A 22,344-nucleotide genomic window follows, 5' to 3' on the forward strand; every position below is an offset into this window, starting at 1 on the left:
AATAAAATAGTATGTATCAAATAATAGTCATACGACGACACACGTACCTGTAGTAGCAATATTTGTTTCCATATAATTAGGTACCACACCTTAACTAGTACCAAAAGAGAGCTAAATATTGGGGACAAAGGATAAGTTTTAAATGCAAGACTACAAATCGTTACTTCAAAAAATCGACATAAATAGTTTATTAACAACATTAGAGCTTGGCTGCAAAGAAGCTTTCCAAGAAAGAATGGCTACTGAATGGTCAGCTTTCAAAAACGTGCAATATGTTGTTCCCAAGAAAACATCAAACAAGAGAAGCCAATGCGTAAGGCACTTAGCCTCAAAAGTATTATTAATTTAGCGCTCGTGTGTCGTATACATAAGAAATTAGGCACTAGGGCGCTCGGCATATGCAATATATAGAGTCAACTTCACGTCTTTACACTAACTTGTCGTTAGAACGAAGTTCATAAGGCCACACTGTGATAACAGCGCTGCTCCTTCCCGCTTAGGTCACCGGCGTTGTAGCGATCACGTCACTTTAATGACGTGGCCGGAAGGACGGCGTGGATGCTGTAGACATAGAGGGGTGTGGTGGTGCGCATGGCATATTTGTTCCGGGTTTTTAAAAAAATGGCATTGCTTCACACATTGAAAGCGGCACATGGCGCATACTGCTGTGCGCGTCAGTTGACCCGCAACGGAAGCGATAAGTTAACAATCTCGCGGATCTCGGACATTGGCGCACGCGCGAACGCCGCTTCTCGCCCACGCCGCTTTTCGGCCACGCCTACATATAATGCCCTCCATACTCCCGCAGAGAGGTGCAACATTTCGAGGCTCCCCGAGGTTCGGCCCTTACGTCAACGCTCCTGGAGACCAACGATCATGGCGTCAACACGCAGTTTTGCACGTACAGAAGCGGCGTTCGTCACCGTGGCGTGGATCCTCGTCGGCTCCTTGTCGGCGGCTTCGGGGCAAGGTTAGCGCCGCTAAAGTGCGAACTGCGTAGATAACGATAAATCGAGATGGCGAAATTTCGCAGAGAGAACAGATCCTGAAGCACAGACAAAAGATTTGCGTCGCGTCACTAAATTCTTTAGGACACGCGTAATTACATAATTGTAGCTGAAGAGTACTAAAGTCATGTCTGCTTAGCTGAGATCATAAGACTAGCACCACTTTTCGACATCATCACCATCATCATCATCATCAGCATCATCAGCCCATATTCATGTCCACTGCAGGACGAAGGCCTATCCCTGCGATCTCCAATTACGTAACCCTGTCTTGCGCTACCTGATTCCAACTTGCACCTGCAAAGTTTCTTACTGTGGTGGTGGTGTGGAGCAGAGGTATAACACCCGGCTTCTAATCTGAAGGTCGTAAGCTCGAATCCTCCTCCAGTACACTACATTTTCAGGCATGGAGTGGAGCCTGACACCGGCAAAAAAATATCGCCGACAGCTAGTGGGGCTATACTAGTTCAGGTGCAACATAATAAGGAAGGCCCACTAAGCTTCAACAAAACCACTCCCTCACCCGAACAGGAATTGGCCTCCCTGGTGCAGTATTCGGCCACTACCTCCCTCATGACTCCGACTTGTCGACCTATCCATCCCCAAAACCTGCTAAAGCATGCCCTGGCGCTCCAGTTAAGATCACTCCGAACAGTTGTTAAAGGCACGCTTTTGAGAAACTGGAACGCCAGTATATTTCGCAGCACATATGGTTGGTCGCATATCTCGAATGTGGTGCTAGTCTGAGGGTTTCTCTTAATCGGACTTCACTTCACTGCTCCGCGGCTTCAATTTATCATTTTCATTTGCCATGAAATTAGTAATCAAAGTGAAGGAACATATTTTAGATAATTTAGATTTCAGATAACAAAATTTATAGCCTCAAATATTTTTCGCTGTCAAAGTCTGCCTATCAGCAAAAACGGCAGGGGCCTAGATATGACTGGCGTTTTTAAAATCTTCAGCATGAAAAGAAACACCTGATATATTCTGTACATGCACGCTAATCTAGCGTGTCAATTTGCACCTTTTCATACTTTTATAATATGAAGCTTAAAGATAAAGAATGGCAACATCCGCGGTAGCTGCTTGATGTTTTTCGTTAGCTCTGAAGGTGGCGCATGCAGGGATCTACATGTTGTCGGCGAGAAATATGTGCCTGCGCGGCTCGAGGAAATGCGGTGACGTGAAGGGGCGCAGCTGCAGACTCCAGTTCTTGCGTGCCTAAATCATGTCAGCTACCTGCGGTCTACCTTAACGTCATGTAGCATTCGGTCTCTTTGCCGGTTCCTTCAACTTCGTTGCTGCCGCTGCTGTCTTGCCGAATAGCTATCGCTGAATGCGTGGGTTATATTGAAAGTAGTCTCATCACGCTATCGTCACTGCGCCATTGTCATTCCTGCCGGCTTCTGGCCTCTGTCTATAGGACAATTGTTTGCAAACAGACATCGGAAATAGTGTGATTCAAAGCGGCCTATGGCGGCAGCTGTCGCCCGTAAGTGCGGACACGAGCTCCAACACTAACGCGCGGTCGTAGTCAAGCCATAGCCGTCTTTCAATCAAGGTCAGATGGTCGTCGCCATGTCGTTACCGTCATTGCGTCGTCGCCACAGATTCGCCGACATGTCATCGTGGTCTATTCATCTTCATTTTGCTGTAGTGAGTCTACTGGCGTCAATCCAGGATCGGCAACACGTTGTCGTCATGCCGTGCTACTCTAGCGTCGTCATCCCCTGTTCATCATGTCATCTTAGTCACATCGTCATCGTCATTCCGTAGTCATCATGCGGTCGTGGTCGTTCCATCGTCGTCATGTCGTCGTAGTGATTCCAGTGTCATCATGCAACCAATCTCATGCCGCCGTCGTTGCGTCTTCCTCATGGTGTCGCAGTCATTCCATTCGTCGTCATTCTTTCTTCGTCCTGCATGGCATGTCGAGCGCAACATTTTCATGTTAATCGAGGAGGTTCCCAGTGAAAACTTGTCCATCTGAGTCGTCTGGTTTCTACTTTCAAATGATCGCCATGCAGGAACAGCGTCTTCACAAACACCAATGAAATGTTCACTTAGACCGATTCCCACAGCGCGAGGGGATCTGCTGATATTTCATTATTTCTTTTTTCAGATACACATCAATGCCAACCGAGCTCCGTGAAGGAGTGCTACCTGAACTATGGAAACGCACTGTCGTGGGATGAATTTAGGCTTAACCAGGAGGGCAACTATGACGAAGACGAATACAAGAGAGGTTGCAGGTATTGTGAAAAATTTGGCTAGGCTGTATAAAGAACGCAGCCGCAGCGCGTTACGCGAAACGTCTTGTGCGTGCAGAGGCTGTATAGACATTTGCTAGACAAATGACGCAACCGAATACAGAAGTTACATGTATTCAGGCATTAGAATGCTTGTGGAGGTTCTGCAATCTAACCTTGCAGTTGTGCTCGCTCCATATTCCGCCGTGATGAAATGTGGTGAGCGCGAATTCACATCCGTTTGTCTTGCTGCGAGCGTATTTTCACGCCATTTCTGGACCCTACGCGTCCAACAAGGGGGCGCAATAACAGAACAAGCGTGCAATGTCTGCAAAAAATTGCATACTTGCAGGCTGTATAACTCCTGATGAGGACAGGTTTGAGTTTGATAGATTATACCTACTATGGCAGAGTGAGCTCTTTCAAACGCTATCACGACCTCTCGGATCGACAAACACACTACCGAGATACTCTTATGCCCTTCTGAACGCTGAACGAGAAACAAAATTTTGCCCCGGTTCCGTCGTGCGTGACGCGACAACAACGCCATATGTGCACGCTATGCGCGCATGATCGAGTAATGGCTTCTGTCATCTATACGATACCAAAGTAAGACGCGTGGGTAGCACGGTTGCAAACATATAAGTAAACATACTATAACATGTTTTACACAGTTGTGGCAAAGTAATTAGTTCACAGGCTAGTTTGTACATTGTTCTTGAAAGCTGAGTTTGTGCAGTGTAAATGGACTGACCATAAAGGAACACAAACGACTTCCGCCATCGCGCCGCTCGACGTCGTCTGTGTTCCTTTGTGTCCTTTTCATTCGCGCCACACAAACTCACACGGACAGACGGACGGACGGACGTTGCTGTAATGAAATTAAATATCTTAGATCCTACGCAAATTACGAACAAGTATTTCTTCACTGGCAGCTCAAACTATGTTTCCTAGTAGACAGTATGGGAAAACTTCAGAAATAGAAAATTTCAAGCGCTGTTTTCCGGCCCCTTAATGATATAAGGAGCAAAAATGCGAATTTGGTATCTTTGGGCCTGACAACATTGCAAGCTGTCCAGTGGTGGATTCGGTACAGCTAATGGAAGAATGAATGAATGAATGAATGAATGAATGAATCAATCAATCAATCAAACAATCAATCAATACGAATTTTATTAGAATGAGGGGAAAATATTTGAAACAAAGACGGCGCAACAAGCTGCGATGTGGAAGCTATGCTGTAAGGGCCTGTCGCTTATAGCCTTGCATTTTCGCGTTGCAGCCGCATCACAGAAAAGCTACCGTGCCACGCAGACCTTACAAAGTGCCCTGAAGCAATAAAGGGTGACTACAGGATCCAGGAGAGAGGCTACGAGGCAATGCGCAACATTGTCTGCGATAATACTCTCAGAGGTAGGTCCATGAGAACTGGTTGCACAAGGCTGCATAACGAATCTTCTCCCTCCCGGAGCGATTCCGCAGAACTGATTTGCTTTATTCAGTGGCCCAGTTCTTCGGTTTATCCATCAATTTGCCATCGCTCTGCGATCTGTTTGACTGCAGGTTAGCACAGATGGCAGAGCGACCGCCACAGAAAGGCGTTGGTGCCGTATTAGACCCCCGGAACCAGCCGAATTTTGCTTCAACCGCGAAGCCATCTTTTTGCGAAACCCGTATTGATTACCTCTGTAGCCTCGTGCAATACACTCGGGGGAATGGCAAATTTTCTCTTTCAAGTTTTGTTTACAGTAAGCACTAAGTACACCTTCGAAGACCACGGTGGTAAACAACTGTAAAAATACAGACCGACGAAACCACGGAGTCACTAACAAGCAGCAACACCTGCGGGCACGATGTTTAGCAAATGAGCCCACTAGATGACCGTCTTGGTTGAGCACTTTGGGCATGCGAGGATGTCTGTGACTCCTTGTAACTCACCAAATGGCAATTGTGCCAACTCCATTCCGTGATACTGAGCTATAAGAGACAGCATAGAGAAGGAGTCACGCCACTGCAAGCATAGATAGCATGACATTAGGTCGTTAATTCTTTGAACTCTGATAAGGCCAGTGTAGTCGCCAGAGCACACTAAGTCATGAAGGAAGGTCACATGAAAGATGTGTTGGTGACGATGTTTCTTGTAACAACAGTTTACTATAGCAACGAAGGGACAAAGTTTCTGATAACAAAGTTCCCTTTTAGCGAGGACACACTTTTTTGTGGCCTGTTCAGATCGGTATGTATAGTTAGCTGATTACACTTTAGGCAATATTACTCTCGAAAGTAAGCAAATTCTCAACCTAGGAACGTTTTTCACGTCTTTACTGCGTAAAAAGGGATGAGACGGCAATGCGAATTGGCTAGAAATGTCGTACACAAGTCTGATATAATAGATGGCCTGGTTTGAGGGCGAAATTACATGTAAATGAGTATGGCCATCATTCGGTCAACTAAAAATAAACGACTGTGTAGCAAGCGAACGCCGACATAGCTTGGTAATTGCAGTCTGCCAGACTAATGGCACATGTTTTCCTCTCTAAAGTGTGTCCATTTAAATAGTTAGGTGATGCTGCACTAGTCGGCGATCCGAACCAATTTGATTAACCAGTGCTATGCAGAGTGTACGTAGGCATAAAAGCGCTTGATGAACGGTGGTTTTTCTTCTGCACTCGTTAAGCATGTTGCGTAGTAGTTCTCATGTGACTCAAAGCGCATGACTGAAGTCGCAGGAGCCAATCATTAAGCTTAAGCTTTTCTGTCTTCTACCGGTGTCCTTTCTAGCTGTTTAGTCGTTTAGTTGGTTGTTGTCGGCTCTTTGTGAGCTGATAGACTGCTCTCGTACTTCGGCATCAGGAACTCCAACGATCGTCGATGAGAATAATTCAAACCGAATTTAATCGAAGACAGGGGCGCGAGAGGTTACACTAACAGCGATCGACACGGAAAACAAGTGCATGAAATGAGAGCAGATAAGCAAGCGCCTCCGAGTGGACCATCAGCCCGACGGGTCATATTGTAGATCGGTGCGTTGTCTCTCAAGTCTCGGACAACTCTCCGTGCTCAGTCGCGCACATTCCCATACCTACCAACGGGACCAATGTGTCCTCACCACTCAACTTGCAACGTCGCTACTCGAGCCGCCCACCCGCATCGGCTCGACCCTGTCCCAAACATGTAACATGTAGCGCGTCTAACTGAACGTCTCATGCGTTCGCGGCTTTGTCCGGTTCACTTCACTTTACCAACACTCGGATGTTTTTAATGCCGACATCTTCGCTTCCCTGTAGCTGACGTCTTCGATTTTCTGCTGCCGATCGACGTCTTCACTTCTTGCCTCTTGTTCTGCTTGTCTATACGGGCACCTACCTAGTGCCGCATACCCATTCTGGAGGACTCGCCAAGAATGTTCACACACCGCAGCTGAAGGCGACGAAGGGACTACTTCGGTTTTTAAAAGCAACGGGCTTGGACAAGCGGCTGTGACAGTGATGTCAGGTACCACGCAAGAGTGACGGACTGTGACTGACGATGTGTGTGCTGTGCTGTGTGCGCTCTCTCTCTCTCCTCACCATCTTTCATTCCCCCTTATCCCTCTCCCATGTGTAGGGTAGCAAACCGGTTCTGCTGAACTGGTTAACCTCCCTGCCTTTCCTTCTCCACTCTTTCCTTCCTACTTCGTGTCACGTGCCTAGTTACACGCACCCAATGACCCAAGTTGTCCCGGGGGGGGGGGGGGGGTGATTGGGCTTCAGCCCCTCCCCCCCCCCTCCCTTCCCGAAATTGTTTCGTGTTGTCATGCACCGCCGACCGAAACAACCACCGGTGCCGGAAATCATTCTGGATTTTGTCTACAATGTCTTTTTCACGCTCGAAAAGACATTTCGGCACGACCATTGCGAACTCCGGCTGGATTTCGTGGCAACGCCCATGCACCTGGAGTGAAATAACGCAAGGAGCCCCATGCGAGCACATAGTTTCAAGGGCTTTTCGATGGCGTGCGGGCGCGTCGCGGCATCACGAAGCCGCCTCAGAATCTATGGGGCGCATGGATTTCAATTAGAAAACGTTATGGGTATAAAGTTCTCATAAACTTTTGACGCGAAAGGTGCACTGACATTTCCAAAGGTGTGCTTTAGATTTTCAATTCTGGAAATTTATGGGTTTAATGTTCTTATAAACTTGGGCCAACATGCGCGTCCTCGTGTCCAAGCAGTTCCAGAAATGGAAGCACGCGCTCGTGATCTTCCACACACACGAAAATACTAAATATCACCGTGACTGTCAGTTGGCAGCTGATAATTTTCTCCAAACATTTTCAGGAAGCGCGCCCAATGTGATCGATCAGCTGGACCAGGGCAGGCAAAGTAAAATAAGAAAAAACAGAAGAAAGTTTACGGCCTTTATTGAGACAGTTCTTTTATGCGGGTGCAAGGTCTGGCTCTCCGTGGCCATAGGGACTGTGGTCCTACGGATTTAAGCAAAGCCCCCACTGAAAATACTGGTATTTTCAGAGTGTTTCTTCCATGCGAGCTGATTGTGGAGATACTTATCGGAAGAACCATTTGGAAAGTTGCCCCAGTAATGCCTCGTATTTAAGCCCAGATGTGCAAAAACAAATTATAGAAATTTGTGGTAAAATTATCAAAGAAAGCCTAGATGCAAAAGTAAACTCTGCAGGCTGCTTTTCCGTACTTGCTGATGAAACGACGCATATTGCTGGAATCGAAGAGCTTACTCTTTGTGCAAGGTACCTAAACAAGCATGCCAACGATATCGAAGAAGTGTTTTTAGGTTTCAGCACAGGAATAGATGCCCTCTCTCATTGCGACTGCAGGTTATATGTAAATGTGTACAAACTGCTGCAGATTCTAGTCACCCTTCCAGTGACCACTTTACTGCCAGCGCAGAGAGGTTTTCAAACATGAGATTACTAAAAAACTACTTGCGCACTACAATCTCTGAGGAACGCATGGTTGTGCTGGCGCTTCTATAAGCCCACAGAGACGTCGGAATTAACGTGTCCGAAGTTATTGACCGCTTCGCTAAACTTCCCCGCCGAGTGAAGTTTGTCCTTTAGATAGCGAAGCAGCAAAAATCAATGCATGTAAAAATGTATGTTCCTTCACGTCCATAAGCTCGTAATCATGAAAACGTATGATTGTTCATAAGCTTTTAAAACCGCAGTAATTTCGCCGTTTTTTCAAACAGTTAGCATCATGATCAAAATTATCATGCGAATACGAAAATTACCAGGACATGAATAACCAATTTTAACCGACCTTGCTCATTAAAAGCCCGGCCCACACGGTGTTTCCCAAAAACACACTAGGATTTTGGGTAGTTAAACTTGCCACATAATCTGTGGCTTTCGTTTGTCATTTTCTTTCCTTTTTAGCTACCTGCTTTTACTTCTTTCTTTGAATCGAAGCAATACCTTTCATTAATTTTGGGTGCAGAGTGTTTCTTGCCCCTGTGCAGGCAGTTAAATTACACATCTTCGTATTGATTCCTGCATTCTTCTTGTATTATTCTACACATATGGTGCTGTCGCGACCACAGCACGGCCCAAGTACATATCACGATTTCTGCGATAATAGTTTTGTTCTTTACTGGATCGTCTGTCTTTCAATGCGTAAGGTTTACTATCTGTGATTGCGCAACATGTTTATTTGTCTTGTTTGACGCATTATACGTATACATTGACGCTTGCTTAGATATGTAGATTTATTGGAGACTTATGCGTATACTTAAATATCTTGTTGCGAGGTTTTGTGCATACAAGCAGTGCACCTTGTTTCCAGCGACACTTTTTTTGCCCTTTATCTTTGCATTTGTATAGTCCCTTCTATCTTCGCATTTCTAATGTATATTTTGCAGAAGTCCTGCTTTTAAATTAAATTATGGGGTTTTACGGGCCAAAACCACTTTCTGATTATGAGGTGCGCCGTAGTGGGGGACTCCGGAAATTTTGACCACCTGGGGTTCTTTAACGTGCACCTAAATCTAAGTACACGGGTGTTTTCGCATTTCACCCCCATCGAAATGCGGCCGCCGTGGTCGGGATTCGATCCCGCGACCTCGTGCTCAGCATCCCAACACCATAGCCACTGAGCAACCACGGCGGGTTAGAAGTCCTGCTTTTTAGATGTACTCACTGTTGCGACTATAATTTCGGTGCAATTTCTCACAATATACTACCGGTAACAGCTGTTACTGCGCAATCCATTGCAAGGAAGGACAGCGTCATAGAGGTTTTTCCCTGGCCGTTGCGTATTTACAAATATTTCATTTTAAATTATGGGGTTTTATGTGCCACAACCACGATCTGATTATGAGGCACGCCGTAGTGATAGACTCCATAAATTTAGACCACCTGGGATTCTTTAACGTGCATGGAAATCTAAGTACACGAGTGTTTTCGCATTTCGCCCCCATCGAAATGCGGCCGCCGTGGCCGGGATTCGATCCCGCGACCTCATGCTCAGCAGCCTAACACCATAGCCACTGAGCAACCACGGCGGGTGTGTACAAAGATGTAAACAAGGTTCTTGAATGACAAAGACAAAGAACTCAACTAGTTCATTTTATGGCCTTTACGTTTTTCATATCAGCTGCATGCACTGCTTTGCGGATTTCGAACTGATATAGTTCTATAGTTCGCATGATATTTTCTTTACTTATTAAATAGACAAAAAACGCGGAAGCATTGATATCAGTTATGGCTGCCACAATTTTTGGGACATACGAATATATTATTTTATGAAAAAGTACATATTTTACTCGTCTTGACAGTGCGTAGCGTTCAATAATTCGACTGCAGCATCTAATATATAATGATATTGGCAATGGCACTGCAGTTATTATTCATGTATTGATCCCTCGACACATTCTATAAGGAGGAGGCCGCGCTGCAACGTGAGCCCCCCCCCCCCCCCCCCCCCCCCGAACAAAATTTCTGGCTACGCCACTGCTGTTCGGGTACATACCCAGTGGTACATTCCGGCAACGCCCAATGACTGACCTCAGTTTTTTTATTCCCATGCTGTCTATTCGGGGACATACCCCGTGGCCCTAGCTGGCTTGAAAGAGGTTAGATACGGGTCGTACATCATAAATACCGCAAAATTGGTGAAGTTCCCACAGAATGTTCATCGCACTAAAAAGAAGATAAAGGAAGCAGACTGTGCCTTAATTTGCTGAATTTGGCTTTAGCCAAAAAAAAAGGTAAGCATCTACAAAATAGACTGAAAACGAAATCAACGAGGACTCTGATGTTCTGAATTATTACTGAGCAGTTTCGTGATCTTGAGTATTATCATAGCCTAGGGCACCTGGCACAGATGAGGTTCGCATTCATCGCAGGAAACCGAAAAAAGAAAACACATTCATGCACAATATAGTGTTATACTGATCATTATAAGGATCATGCGAAGTTACTGACTTCTGCCGGTCAGGGCTAAGTTGGCAACACAAATATCCACCAAATTTTTTTGATGGTTTTGAGCCAACGTCTAACATAGGCGTTAAGCATATTTGTTACCGCAGTCATCACACCGCTATATGGAAATACTACGAGGGTTACCACAAACATTACTAAAGGAACAGGTAAAACTTCACGTGAGCACTTGCAGAGAGAAAAAAAATGAGGCACAGCCATGCGTGGAAAAAAAGTAGTTTAAACATGTCCTAAACTAGTGCAGAAACAGCTCACTCACCAAACTCACCAAGACTCATCAAAAACTCACCAAACAACGCCGAAATTTTGTCTTTCGCGACAGCGGAAGGCTTAATTGGAAGACGATTGATTATAAACTATTCTGTCAGAATACGCCGATTCCTTCATGGACAAGTCTGCCACAGGCTCGGTACTGGAAGCACAGTTCATGTGGGGTGACCCTAATGCGTTCAACCAAAACTGCAGCTCCAACTCGGAAAGCTGCTCACTATTGTGAACCAAGAGCGCGAACACACACGTTCTTTTTCATGTATTGGCGCTGGAGGAACAAATAGCGCACTTTCTCAATTCGCCACATCCACAGAAGCTTGAAATGGCGCAGGCATATCGTGCATTTATGAATGCGCGTTTTCGTTGTTGTTGCTTCAAGACGGTTTATTGGTTAGAGGTTTATTGTTCTTGTGTTTGTTGTGGTTGTTGTTCTTCTTTTTGTCTACCTATAGGCAATGGTTATGTCGCTATGCCACGCTCCAACTTTTTTCCCTCCCTGCTATGCAACAACTCGCAGAATTTCACAAAGCCTTCCAGTGTAGGGACCAGGAGAAGCTGGAAGCCTGCGGGAGAACGATGGGAACGGCATCCGATCCACAGGATGCTGGCACACCGTCCCCCGTGGAAGAGTACTGCCGGTGAGCTTTGCCGCAATGCGCGCGATTTTTACCACCTCCGCATTAGCAGGCTGTCTCGGTGCCTTCACTTCGAGCTTAGAAAGACGCGCGGTTCTTTAACGTGCACCTAAGCCTAAGCACACGAGCGTCTTTGCATTTCATCCCCACCGACATACGGCCACCGTTGTCAGGATCGAACCCGCAACCTTTAGCTGAGCAGCGCAATGCCACGGTCACTGGGCTATACCTCGGAAGGTAAGATTAATGCTACCGCCGTTCACGCAGATTCCTTCATGATAATCGTAACAATGCCTCCACCGTCCTCTGCTGCGACGGCTTACGGGGTAGGCGTCCCAAATATGGTTTGTTCTGACAATGGTAGGTTATCAACGCGTGTTATCGCAGTCGCGAGCTTTCGTCTCTGTATACCCCGAACAAGACGAGAGCCACATGGCGAGAGAGAGCAAGTGAAGTGCTTTGCTCGGGTCCTTGGCTAAATATGGCACCCACGAGGGAGTTCGTCCTTCCTGGTGAGACATTTCGGAAGGCACATAGCGCAAATAAGCATGCGGACGCACGCGCGTCGTCTCCTCTCTGTGTCCGTCTGTTTGTTTACGCTATCCCTTCCAGAACGGCAGGGCTCATGCCAGTTAATACAACCATATCAGTAAAGTATACAGTGAAGCCGGAGAAAGCATGCGATAAATAATTGGTGTGGTTGGCTTAAATGTCGAAATAATGAGGTAAAATGAAATTGAAAGTGGACGAAAAGGAAATTTGCCGCAGGTAGGAGCCAGGGTCTATAGGTGGAACGCAGGGTCGAGAGCCATCCACTTCGCGCAGTGCAGCGAACCTGAGGAGGAGGAAAGAGAAAGGCAGACGGCAGGGAGGTTAACCAGAATAAAGTCCGGTTGGCTACCCTACACCGGGGGAATGGCAAAGGGGAACACAAAGATGACAGGGAGAGAGAGGAGGGAAGGAAAGAAGGGAAATTAGCGGTGAGTTCGCTGACGCGTGTGTTATTGCACTCATAGTCACAGACGTTGACACAAGCCCGTCGTACTCAAGAAGCTGAAATAGGTCGAAACTCACAGCCGCATGACATTGCAAGTTTGCGGACGGGCGTGTCAAAATTGGTGTTAAGTTTCGCGATACCTGCTAACTGGACAACCCTTCTTGGGCAGACTAGCTTCAACAGCGCAGCTCAATGTGTGTCCCCTCAAATAATTAAGGAACAAATAACGTGTGTCTCTACTTCATTCATGTTCGAGAGGTATAAAGTCAAGGTTAAGTGATAAATTAGGGTTTCTTGGGTGTCAAAAGCTTTATTTCAGCCGTGAACAGAACAGATCCAGAACAGTAGCGTGGACAGAACAAAGCCTGAAGTATAAAGCCACCCCGGCTGCTAATATGCAGTACAATTACAAGCTGATATTGTGCTGTAGCAATGCAGCACGCAGCAAATTCGATATGTTTTTTTTAATCCTCGCACATCTGGAACAAATTTAGAGTGCATCTTTATTCTCATGGATATCGCCCATCCGCGAACAAACCATGGCCAGCAAGAAACAAGTCACGCGATGCAGACATAGTAAGTCTTACAAACACGGGTATCATAGAATTATTTGTATAAGTTCCGTGTGATATACTCTGTATTATATTAATGTTTTCGTTAAGTCTACGTTCCCAAAGGCCAGTATTCACAAGAGTTCTTACGCTATGACTGTACGTAAGAGAATATGCCGACCAATAGCGATGGTGGACATACTCGTATTAGTAGCGAAGGTAGTCGACCAACGGCAAAGAACCCTCAGGATCGAAAAGCTTTATGAATAAGCCCCTAGTCCCTACTCAGACATACGCTTTGGGCTAGTCAGGCAGCCCTAGTGCATCGACGTTTTCTCCTGCATTTTTTCAGCCTACAACGCATCGCGGAAGCCTGCTTCGAGCAGGCATTCAACTCATCGTGCCTGCTGGCGACGAAGACGGCCAAGGCTACGATTACGAGGGTTATAGGCGCCCTAGCCCTTCTCGGTGACTGCGCTTCTTCTGCACATGCAGTTGTGGCTTCTAGAGGATTTCTTGTGCTCCTGGTTGCCCCCGTCCTTCTGAGTTTATCGAGAACTTGACCAGAGTACTGAAAAACAGAAATACAGCTAACTCCAATGTGGCCTCACCGCAGCCTTTCAAATGCCGAGCACATTTTACCGTCTCTACAGGGAGCTCGAAGCCGTGCTTTGGTGAAGGAAGCTTAGGGTAAAATTGACAATTTGCGATGTCGTTTCACCCCTTGGCTGCATCCATTTGTATCAAGTGACTGTGGCCAGGATATCATCGTACATCACCTAGTTTGTCAATAAAAATGCGCAGAGAAGCGCTGCTCTATCACACCTACGTCTCGTCACATTTTACCTGCCTGCAGCCTTTTTCTCATTCTGGCGCTGCGTGATTACTTGGTGTATTTAAGCGACCCATTTTACTAACTTAAGAGGCTAACTAATATAATCAGGAATTCCTTGTTCCTATAGGAGACAAAGCAGTAAAAAGACAATCGAATATATATGAACTTAGTGCATAATTTCGCGCATTCCATCTACAGAAACAACCTCACCAATAACGTCGTGCTATTAAAACATAAATAAAACGTACGTCGCTGGGCTCTCCATTATCCAAAAAAATATTTCGGCTATTTCAGACTACGTCAGCGGATCAAATAGATTTTTGCTAGCTAGGAGTCTCCATTTACACACAGCGAGAGTACGTGCTAGTTGGACGCATCCCGACACGTCGGTATGTAGGATACCTAGTGGCTGTATACGATACTGTAACGCCACGTACGTCTAAGAACGCGTTCAGGTTAAGAAATTGGAGAAGCAGGAGGCCGAGAGCGATAAACATGTACGAGGGCCAATAAATAAAGTATTAAGTCGAGCTAAATTGAATCACATCGGAAGCCAATAGGTCCATAGGCCTGATTCGTCCAAGCAGACGAAGATCCCCGTCTTCTACTGACAAGGCACACGTGAACGGCGCAAGTCTCTCCATGATTTTTCCCATACGTGCAGCTATGTATCTTGCCGTGTAGAACTTGCACTACTGCGAGGATACTAGAAACCGTCGCTGCTCCTGATGGAAGTCACTGCTTCAGCGGTGGTTCCTCAGCCGGAGTTGCCAACCTCCGAAGCTAATTTTCCCCTAGCTCGGATACAAAAATTCCTAGATACCCCTAGATTTAGTGAAAATGCGGTTATTCAGCATGTTCTCTGTTAGCTAAACTGCGTATGTGCCACGCAAGTACACTGCACATTTTAGTTTTAGGACTTATTTATGTATTCGTTTCAAAGGATTTATTGAAGTCACTCTACGTAGTCACTCTACGTCACTCTACGTATTGAAGTCACTCTACGTATCTCATGGAACGGCACACTTGCCGACGATAATAACAGCATAGGCCAAGCGTTTTCAGAGTATTATCAGTCGCTGTTTGCATTTCAAGAAGCTAATGTAGACGAGTTTAACAAGGTTTTTCTTGGTCGCATGCCGCGATTAAGTGACGATACGAAAGACCGAGTAGAAGAGAAAATAACATGAAGTCGATAAGGCAAATAATAATTTGAACAATGGTAAATCACCTGGACCAGCGCGTGTTTTTATAGAGCTTTTAAGAAAGAACTGTCGCCCTTGTTAACAGACCTGTTTAACGATGCGTATGAGAACAAAGCTTTGGCGCCTTCTTTTGGCAAAGCGCATACTATCCTGATCCCTAAGAATGACCAAGCGGAGAAACTTAGGTTCCTGACATCTTATAGGCCAATATATTTAACCAATGTTGATTATAAGATTTTTATGAAGGTTTTGGCAGCCAGACTTCAAAGCGTCATCAATGCAATATTCGCGGACCACCAAACGTGTGGGATCAGGGGGAGGTCAATTTTTTCGAATATTCACACAATGCGGTGCGTGCTCGAGTGCTGCGACGTCACTTACGACGGCGTCGCAGTGCTCCAGCTTGACCTCGAGAAAGCGTTTGACTGTGTTTATCATGATATTTTGTTTGTCATTTTGAATCACGTTAATGTTGGTGCCATCATATATCACTGAGGGAGTGACGTTGGCATATCAGAACTGCACAACACGCTTAATTGTGAATAAACCATTGGGGGCGCCCATTAACGTCATGCGTTCTGTGCGTCAAGGCTGCCCCCTCAGTACTCTTTTGTTTGCGATCTACATAGAAACGATGTGTTTGGCGATAATTGAAAATAATCAAATACGCGGTTATAGCTTGGCAGCCGCAGAAGTCAAGCTCCTGGCATATGCAGATGATATCGCCGAGTGTTGTACAAACAAGGAAAGTGTAACGGAAACAATAAGCGTTGTGAAACATTTTTGTGATGCGACGGGAAGTAAAGGGAACTGAGATAAGTCCCTCTGTTTGTGGCACGGGTGTGGTCTTCGGCCCCGGACAACTTTGCTAATGTGTGCTGGATGAAAACCCCTACCAAGTATCTTGGTGTTCCTCTGAACAGTTACAAAACTAGCGAGGAATACTGGGCAAACGAAAGAAACAAGAGAAAAAGTATACAGGTGGAAAGGTATCAACTTGTCGATTTTCGCACGGTGAACTGTATCTGACATGTTTTTATTACGAAGTTGTGGCACGTCATGCAGACGTTGTAATGTTCAAGGATAAACGCGCAAAGGCTACACAGAGTGTTCGCGGTTTTTATCTGGGACTCCAACTGGGAAAGATGTAGCCGAACAAATCTGTTCAGGCGGGTGAAGGAAGGGGGTCCTGGGCTTGGCGCATCTTTTTGTACGACAGCTTGTCAACAGATTTTTTTTTTCGGGATGTGCGCGATTCATTTCTGCGTATGGCATGCCAGCTCAGGTTAAGAGGCTCTTTACCGGCACTAACTGTTAGTAGCGAGAGTATGCCGGGAACGCTTCGCGGCTACCTTACAGAAGTTGTGGATAGTGTGCGCTTTCTTTGTGTGCATTTTTCTTTTGATTATCCATATACCTTGAAAAGGAAAGCACTATATAAAGAGGTTTGCGACATTGTATTTCCAGTGCCATTGTACAGAGCCGTATACAGTGGAGGAGCAGAACAGGATCTTTTGAAACGGGTGAAAAATATGCAGGTGCCTACTAGGGTAAAAACATTCTTTTTTAAACTGCACACAGGAACACATTCAGTAACGACATTCATGGAAGAACGTGGCTTCCTTGAGCCATGGGGCTCACACTGCTTGATTTGCAAGCAACCTGAAAAAATAAATCATGTGGTACTACATTGCTGGCAAGGCGTGTACTTCTGGGACGTCCTAAAAGGAACAATTAAGAAGGATTTCCCGTTGAACACGTATGGTATCAGGTACCTATCGGTAAAGAGTGAGGACGGGATCCCAGAGGATTTAATAATGCTTAATGTCCTTCATTGTTTTTGGCGGGCCGGGATGGGTGGGTATCAACGCGATCCAGACGCAAGGCTTGCGCGTATTTATTTCCAAGAAATTATGTCGCGATTCATTGAAATAAAGAAAATAGAAGATTGGTGTACCCGATTGGTTGTCGAGGATAGAACCTCTGACATCATTGAAAGAATTTTAAATTAGACAAACGCCAGTCCATATAGGACTGACGGCTTTGATGTTGTCCAAATGTTTTGTAGTTGTGTTTTGTGATTTTGTTTTATTTTTTGTGCTCTGTACAATGTCGAAGACCGGCGATAAACAAAACAATCCAGCGCGGTCTAGTGGCTAGGATACCTGGCTTTCACCCAGGAGCCCCGGGTTCGATTCCCAGCGTCGGAAGTGTGCGGTCTCATGGTGTAACGGTTAGCACTCTGAACCCAGCAATCCGAGTTCAAATCTCGGTGAGACGTGTTGCTCTTTTTTACAGCGTAAGCTGCTATGGGCTCATTCCAATAGCCGCTTCGGTTAGAGTCGTTGTCTGCCGTGGCCGCCGCCGCCGCATAACCGCTATCGCCCGAAATGCGACAAGAAGCACCCGCTCTCCGCCGGGATCAAACCCAGGCCCGCTGCGTGGGAGGCGGATACTCTACCACTGAGCCACGCAAGCGCCTTCTATCGGGTAGTGGAAAGATGCCCTAAAAGGCTCCCAAGCGCGCAGGGGCAGACGACCCGAGCCTCCGCCAGTATGGTGGCGCCATCTAGTTAATGTGCCTGCAAACGCAGCGCCCGACATGTAAGTTGCAGTTGTAAGGCTTGATCGGGCTCAGCAGACTGCCGTGCAGAGAGCATTACAAGCCGCAGCTCGCCGTTGACGCCGGGCAGGCAGTTCAGATCGTTCTCGTCAAAATGAGGCGAACAGACTGCCGCGAAGACCCTGTTGTGCGTGGTGCCCAAATTGGAGTTACTCTTGAGCCGCTCCACCCAGCTTACGCTGTGACTGTGCTGCGTGTGCCACGCAGGCCTGTAACTTTTTTTCTCCCAGTGCATCAACAGTGCTTAGTGAGATCAATCCGCGCTGCTCAAGCGTATCCCGTATCCGGCGGGGTCTAGTGGCTAGGATACCTGGCTTTCACCCAGGAAACCCGCATTCGATTCCCAGCGTCTGAAGTGTGTGGTCTCATGGTTTAGTGGTTAGCACTCTGAACCCAGCAATCCGAGTTCAAATCTTGGTGAGACCTGTTGCTCTTTTTTACTCCCAGTGCATCAACAATGCTTAGTGAGATGAAGCCACACTACTTTAGCGTATCCCGTATCCGGCGTTGTCTAGTGGCTACCCGATTGGCTGTCGAGGGTAGAACCTCTGACAGCATTGAAAGAATTTTAAATTACACAAACGCCGGACCTTGTAGGACTGACGGCTTTGATGTTCAAAATGTTTTGTAGTTGTGTTTTGTGATTTAAGTTTTTTCTGTGTTCTGCACAATGTCGAAGACCGGCAATAAATTAAATAAAAGCGTGGTCTAGTCGCTAGGATACCTGGCTTGCACCCAAGAGGCCCGGGTTTGATTGCCGGCGTCGGCAGTGTGCGGTCTCATGGTGTAGCTGTTAGCACTCTGAACCCAGCAATCCGAATTCAAAAATCGGTGAGACCTGTCTGCATCACGACTGCATCACGTTCTGCCCTTACGTGATGAGCTCGCTCGACTGCAACCATATCGTAAGTGGTGCCCATGGAGTCCATCAAATGAATCGTGGGGGCGATAATGAATGAATGAAAAACTTTATTGAATAAAAATAGATCCCACTGAATGACCGCAGCCAACGACTGTCAAAACGCTGGCAGCAAGCGCAGCCGCCGCAGCGGGCGAAGGTTCGCGCGGTCTATCGCTTCAACGGAAACTGGCGGGAAGGGTAGGTCCCTTAGTCCAGGACTCCAGTGGCCGTTGCCGTATCCAGTGGCCGTTGCTCAGCCTGGTCTAAGAGACCCTTCTGGATCTCCAAGTCAGCTCGAGCGAGGTTGGTCTCCCAGGGCTCCCTGAGTGAGGTCAGTATCAGGGGCGAGTTAATGTTCGGCGGCCTACATATACATTCCCACATAATGTGGGGAAGAGAAGGCCGCCCCACGCACCAGGGACATTGACCGGCATATACTGCTGGCCACATTGCGTGCCACAGTCTCAAGAGCGGAAAGGTGTGAGTTTGGATTTTTCTGTACTTCCGAGCGTCTCTTACTCCGAGCTGCGGATGCGGAAACGCGTAGATTTGTCGTTCGCGACGCTGGTGCTCCAGGATGTCGTGCGGGATGTGGTTCTTTGGTATTTTACTTGGGGCGCCGCATGCTCGGTTCGCTAGTTCGCGAGCTAGTGCGTTCACCTGTCCGTGCGCTCCCGAGTGTCCTGGGCACCATGTAATGTCATATGATGCACGTAGTGTTTCGCCTAGTAGCTTGAGGGTTATGGTGGTAGACGTCCGTTTATGAACATCCGGCAAGCTGCTTGCGATAAACTTTAAGGATGAGAACGCAAAGAGGAAAACACTTTCGCTCAAGGCGTTCAGTGTCAAGGAGCGCCGGTGTATGGCGACTGACCCGTGTAACCACGTTTTACTGCCAGCTGCACATCACGTCTGACGACGAAGTGCGAACGGTTATGGCGCCTTTTGAGAAAGTCACCGGAATTTCCCAGGAGAATTGGCGTGTCCCAGGTTTCGACGACAAGAGTTCTCACAGACATTCGGTGTCCTTGCGGTTGAAATCCGGTATGACTGTTGATGACCTGCTGCACCAGTTGTGTGTATGCGAAGACAACTCACTCGTGTTCGTCACTAGTACAGCGTCGCTGTGCCGCCGGTGTCACCACGCTAGTCGCAAAATTCGCGAGTGCCTAGTACTTCGCTGCGGTGTCCGCCGTCGCTCTGGCCATGAGGAGAACCAGTGCGTCCCAAGCTATGCCAACGTAACTGCAACAGGCCGAAGCGACATTGCGGAAGGGCACCTTATGAAGTAGGCTGACGCAGAGGAGACAGTTGCGGGAAGTGGTCAACAGGTGAGCACGCAAAAGAACCGTTCGGTTGTGCCTTCTGCCAAGGACGAAGTAAAATAAGTTAAAAGGGTGGACGTAGAACCGCCCCACCGGAGTACACCTGAAGGCGCTCCAGTGATTGAAGCCGACCTTGTGAGCAGCGCATCGATTTCACAAAATGACGTCGAGAAGGAGGCGCCCAGAAAAGCTTATGGGAAAAATAGTGGCACACCCATCTCGCGGTGACTGTCGATGGTAATGCGTTAGCATTGAATCAATATATAGCATTGTCACACAAAGCATTGTCAGCATTGGACACAAAGCATTGTCACCGTCGTAGCGAGTTATGTATGAGGCGTGTACTTCAACGGGACTCCTATTTCGCGCTTACCTAAGACACGGCCGGACTGGACTACGCGCGCGCGCGCAGTCCAGTCCGGCCGTGCCTAAGAACACTGAGTGCCATCTAGCGTTGCCCCCGCGGAGCCTGCGCATAGTCCTCCGAAATGCATGGCGCGCGCGTGCATGCGAACACTGGGAAACGTGTCATGCGGCAACCTTGCCCCTTCTCTCGCGCTTCTTTCTCGAGACGCTGCGCCATCTGGTGCCACTGCCCAGAAGTTCACGCGTGGCCTCCGAAACGGAAAGCGTGGCGCGCCGGTGCCTGCGAACACGGAGAATTGTTCCCTCGCTGGCGACGCACTCAATGGCACATACTCAGTGACCCAAGTTGGCGAGAGGGTCATTGAAGCGCGCCACATACCCAGTCTATTAATGGCGCAGTTCGCAAAAGCGTTGGCGTGAAAGGCGTTTCCCGGAAAGCGGCACATGCCCAGTGCATTTGTGGCGCAGCCTGCTAAAGCGTCGTGTTGTTGTCCTTGAGAAACCCTTGTGATGTGGGTTCGATTCTGCTCATTATTGTAGAAATTTAAAGGGGCCCGGAACCACCCCTCGGACTTGGTGAAATAACATAGTCCGCGGGTAGCATACGCGGATGTCAACATCTCAGCCAAGTTTTGCTGTCGTACGCGGCGCGTGGAGCTCGCGAGCGCATCCCGAAGTCACCTTTCTCTCAAATGCCCCTGTTTCAACAGAGCCATGATCCTCGCTCTTTTCTGTGCGCTTTATTTCGTCATAAAGCGCACTCCAATACGCGGCTGCTATTGGTCGCTGCGGTCGGCTACACCGCGACCGCTGCGAGGTGCCGCCACTAGTCCAGTGGCCAAGCGCACTGCGGCTCTCTGAGGACAGCCGCGTTTGGCTTACGTTTAGCGCGGCGCAGGCACCGAATCGGAAATTTGAACTGCGCGCCACGGTGACATCTCGGACGTCATGGTGACGTCTCCGCCGTAGCCTTCGCAGTCCGAGGCTTTGGAGGAGGAAGGGGAGCACAATCGAAGCCGTGTTTGATTGCCGATAACTCCGCTTCCGCTGAACGCATTGACGTACTTTTTGCGGCAAAGTGATCCTGAAAAAGCCTATTTTCACTTCAAATGTCTTTGTCCACTTAGATAAAAAGTGGTTCAGGGCCCCTTTAAGGGATATTTTTCGTGACCCAAGTTTGCATCAAAGAGGTTCATTGAATACCAGTACCAACCGAGTGGCTCATAACCACTGCTCCAAGTCGGCGTCAAAATGTTTTTTCGAACAGCGGTAGCCACCCAGTCACGCATCTTACAGTGACCCATTTCGGCGTCAAATAGGTTCGTTGAAAAGCGGCGTGCTTGTACACATTGCCACATAGTTACCCAAGTTGGTCCGATGGTTGGTTTCGAGCCCTGTTTCCTCAGCACAGCATCCCTATGCGCTTTCCGTTCGACCACGAACTACCCAGTGACCCAATTAGGCGGGACAATCGTTACATACATACTTACATACATACATACACATGCATAGCTCCCGGGAAGTTCGTAAAGTACCTAAGAATGCTAACGCATAAAAAGTCAGCCTGCATCCGGAACGCATCGACCCCGAGTCAGCATGGATTCCTCACCGGCGGCTCCACTATCACAAGTCTCACAACTTTCATGACCCAGATCTCCTCGCCAGTACTCCAAAGGGGAGAAGTTGGCACCATTTATTGTGACCTCAACAAAGCTTTTGATGCGGTCACCCACTCACTGCTTCTGACCAAGCTTAGACAGTTTGATGTTGAATCGTCAATTGTAAATCTCTTGAGTTATGTTATTGATCGTTCGTGTTATGTTAACGTCTATGGCCAAACGTCTTCTTACGTGGCAACTAGCGGCGTCCCTTAGGGATCAGTATTGGGACCACTCCTTCTTTTATTTTTTTAAAATCTTTA

The 22,344-nt window shown here is 47.4% G+C and overlaps 2 protein-coding genes across 2 annotated transcripts in view; one reads left to right on the plus strand and one right to left on the minus strand.

Annotated features, from left to right (window-relative positions):
* LOC119466137 (uncharacterized) overlaps window positions 1-22,344 on the minus strand; it is an 82,328-nt gene that overhangs the window by 17,970 nt on the left and 42,014 nt on the right. The window lies entirely within an intron of this gene.
* On the plus strand, window positions 819-14,245 carry LOC119466138 (uncharacterized). Its single transcript, XM_037726629.2, has 5 exons — window positions 819-970; window positions 3,133-3,262; window positions 4,542-4,672; window positions 11,503-11,623; window positions 13,521-14,245. Exons 1-5 carry the CDS (start codon window positions 877-879, stop codon window positions 13,729-13,731), a joined length of 687 nt encoding a protein of 228 aa, XP_037582557.1. The 5' UTR covers window positions 819-876; the 3' UTR covers window positions 13,732-14,245.

The sequence above is a fragment of the Dermacentor silvarum genome, chromosome 10 (genome assembly GCF_013339745.2).
Source record: "Dermacentor silvarum isolate Dsil-2018 chromosome 10, BIME_Dsil_1.4, whole genome shotgun sequence".
Lineage (NCBI taxonomy): Eukaryota > Metazoa > Arthropoda > Arachnida > Ixodida > Ixodidae > Dermacentor > Dermacentor silvarum.

Bases quoted from the DNA above. Each gene is read 5' to 3' on its own strand.
- LOC119466138 (XM_037726629.2), top strand. From the start codon at position 877: ATGGCGTCAACACGCAGTTTTGCACGTACAGAAGCGGCGTTCGTCACC. The intron at 3,263-4,541 runs GTATTGTGAAAA...TTCGCGTTGCAG, and splicing joins GAATACAAGAGAGGTTGCAG to CCGCATCACAGAAAAGCTAC. The intron at 11,624-13,520 runs GTGAGCTTTGCC...GCATTTTTTCAG, and splicing joins CCCGTGGAAGAGTACTGCCG to CCTACAACGCATCGCGGAAG.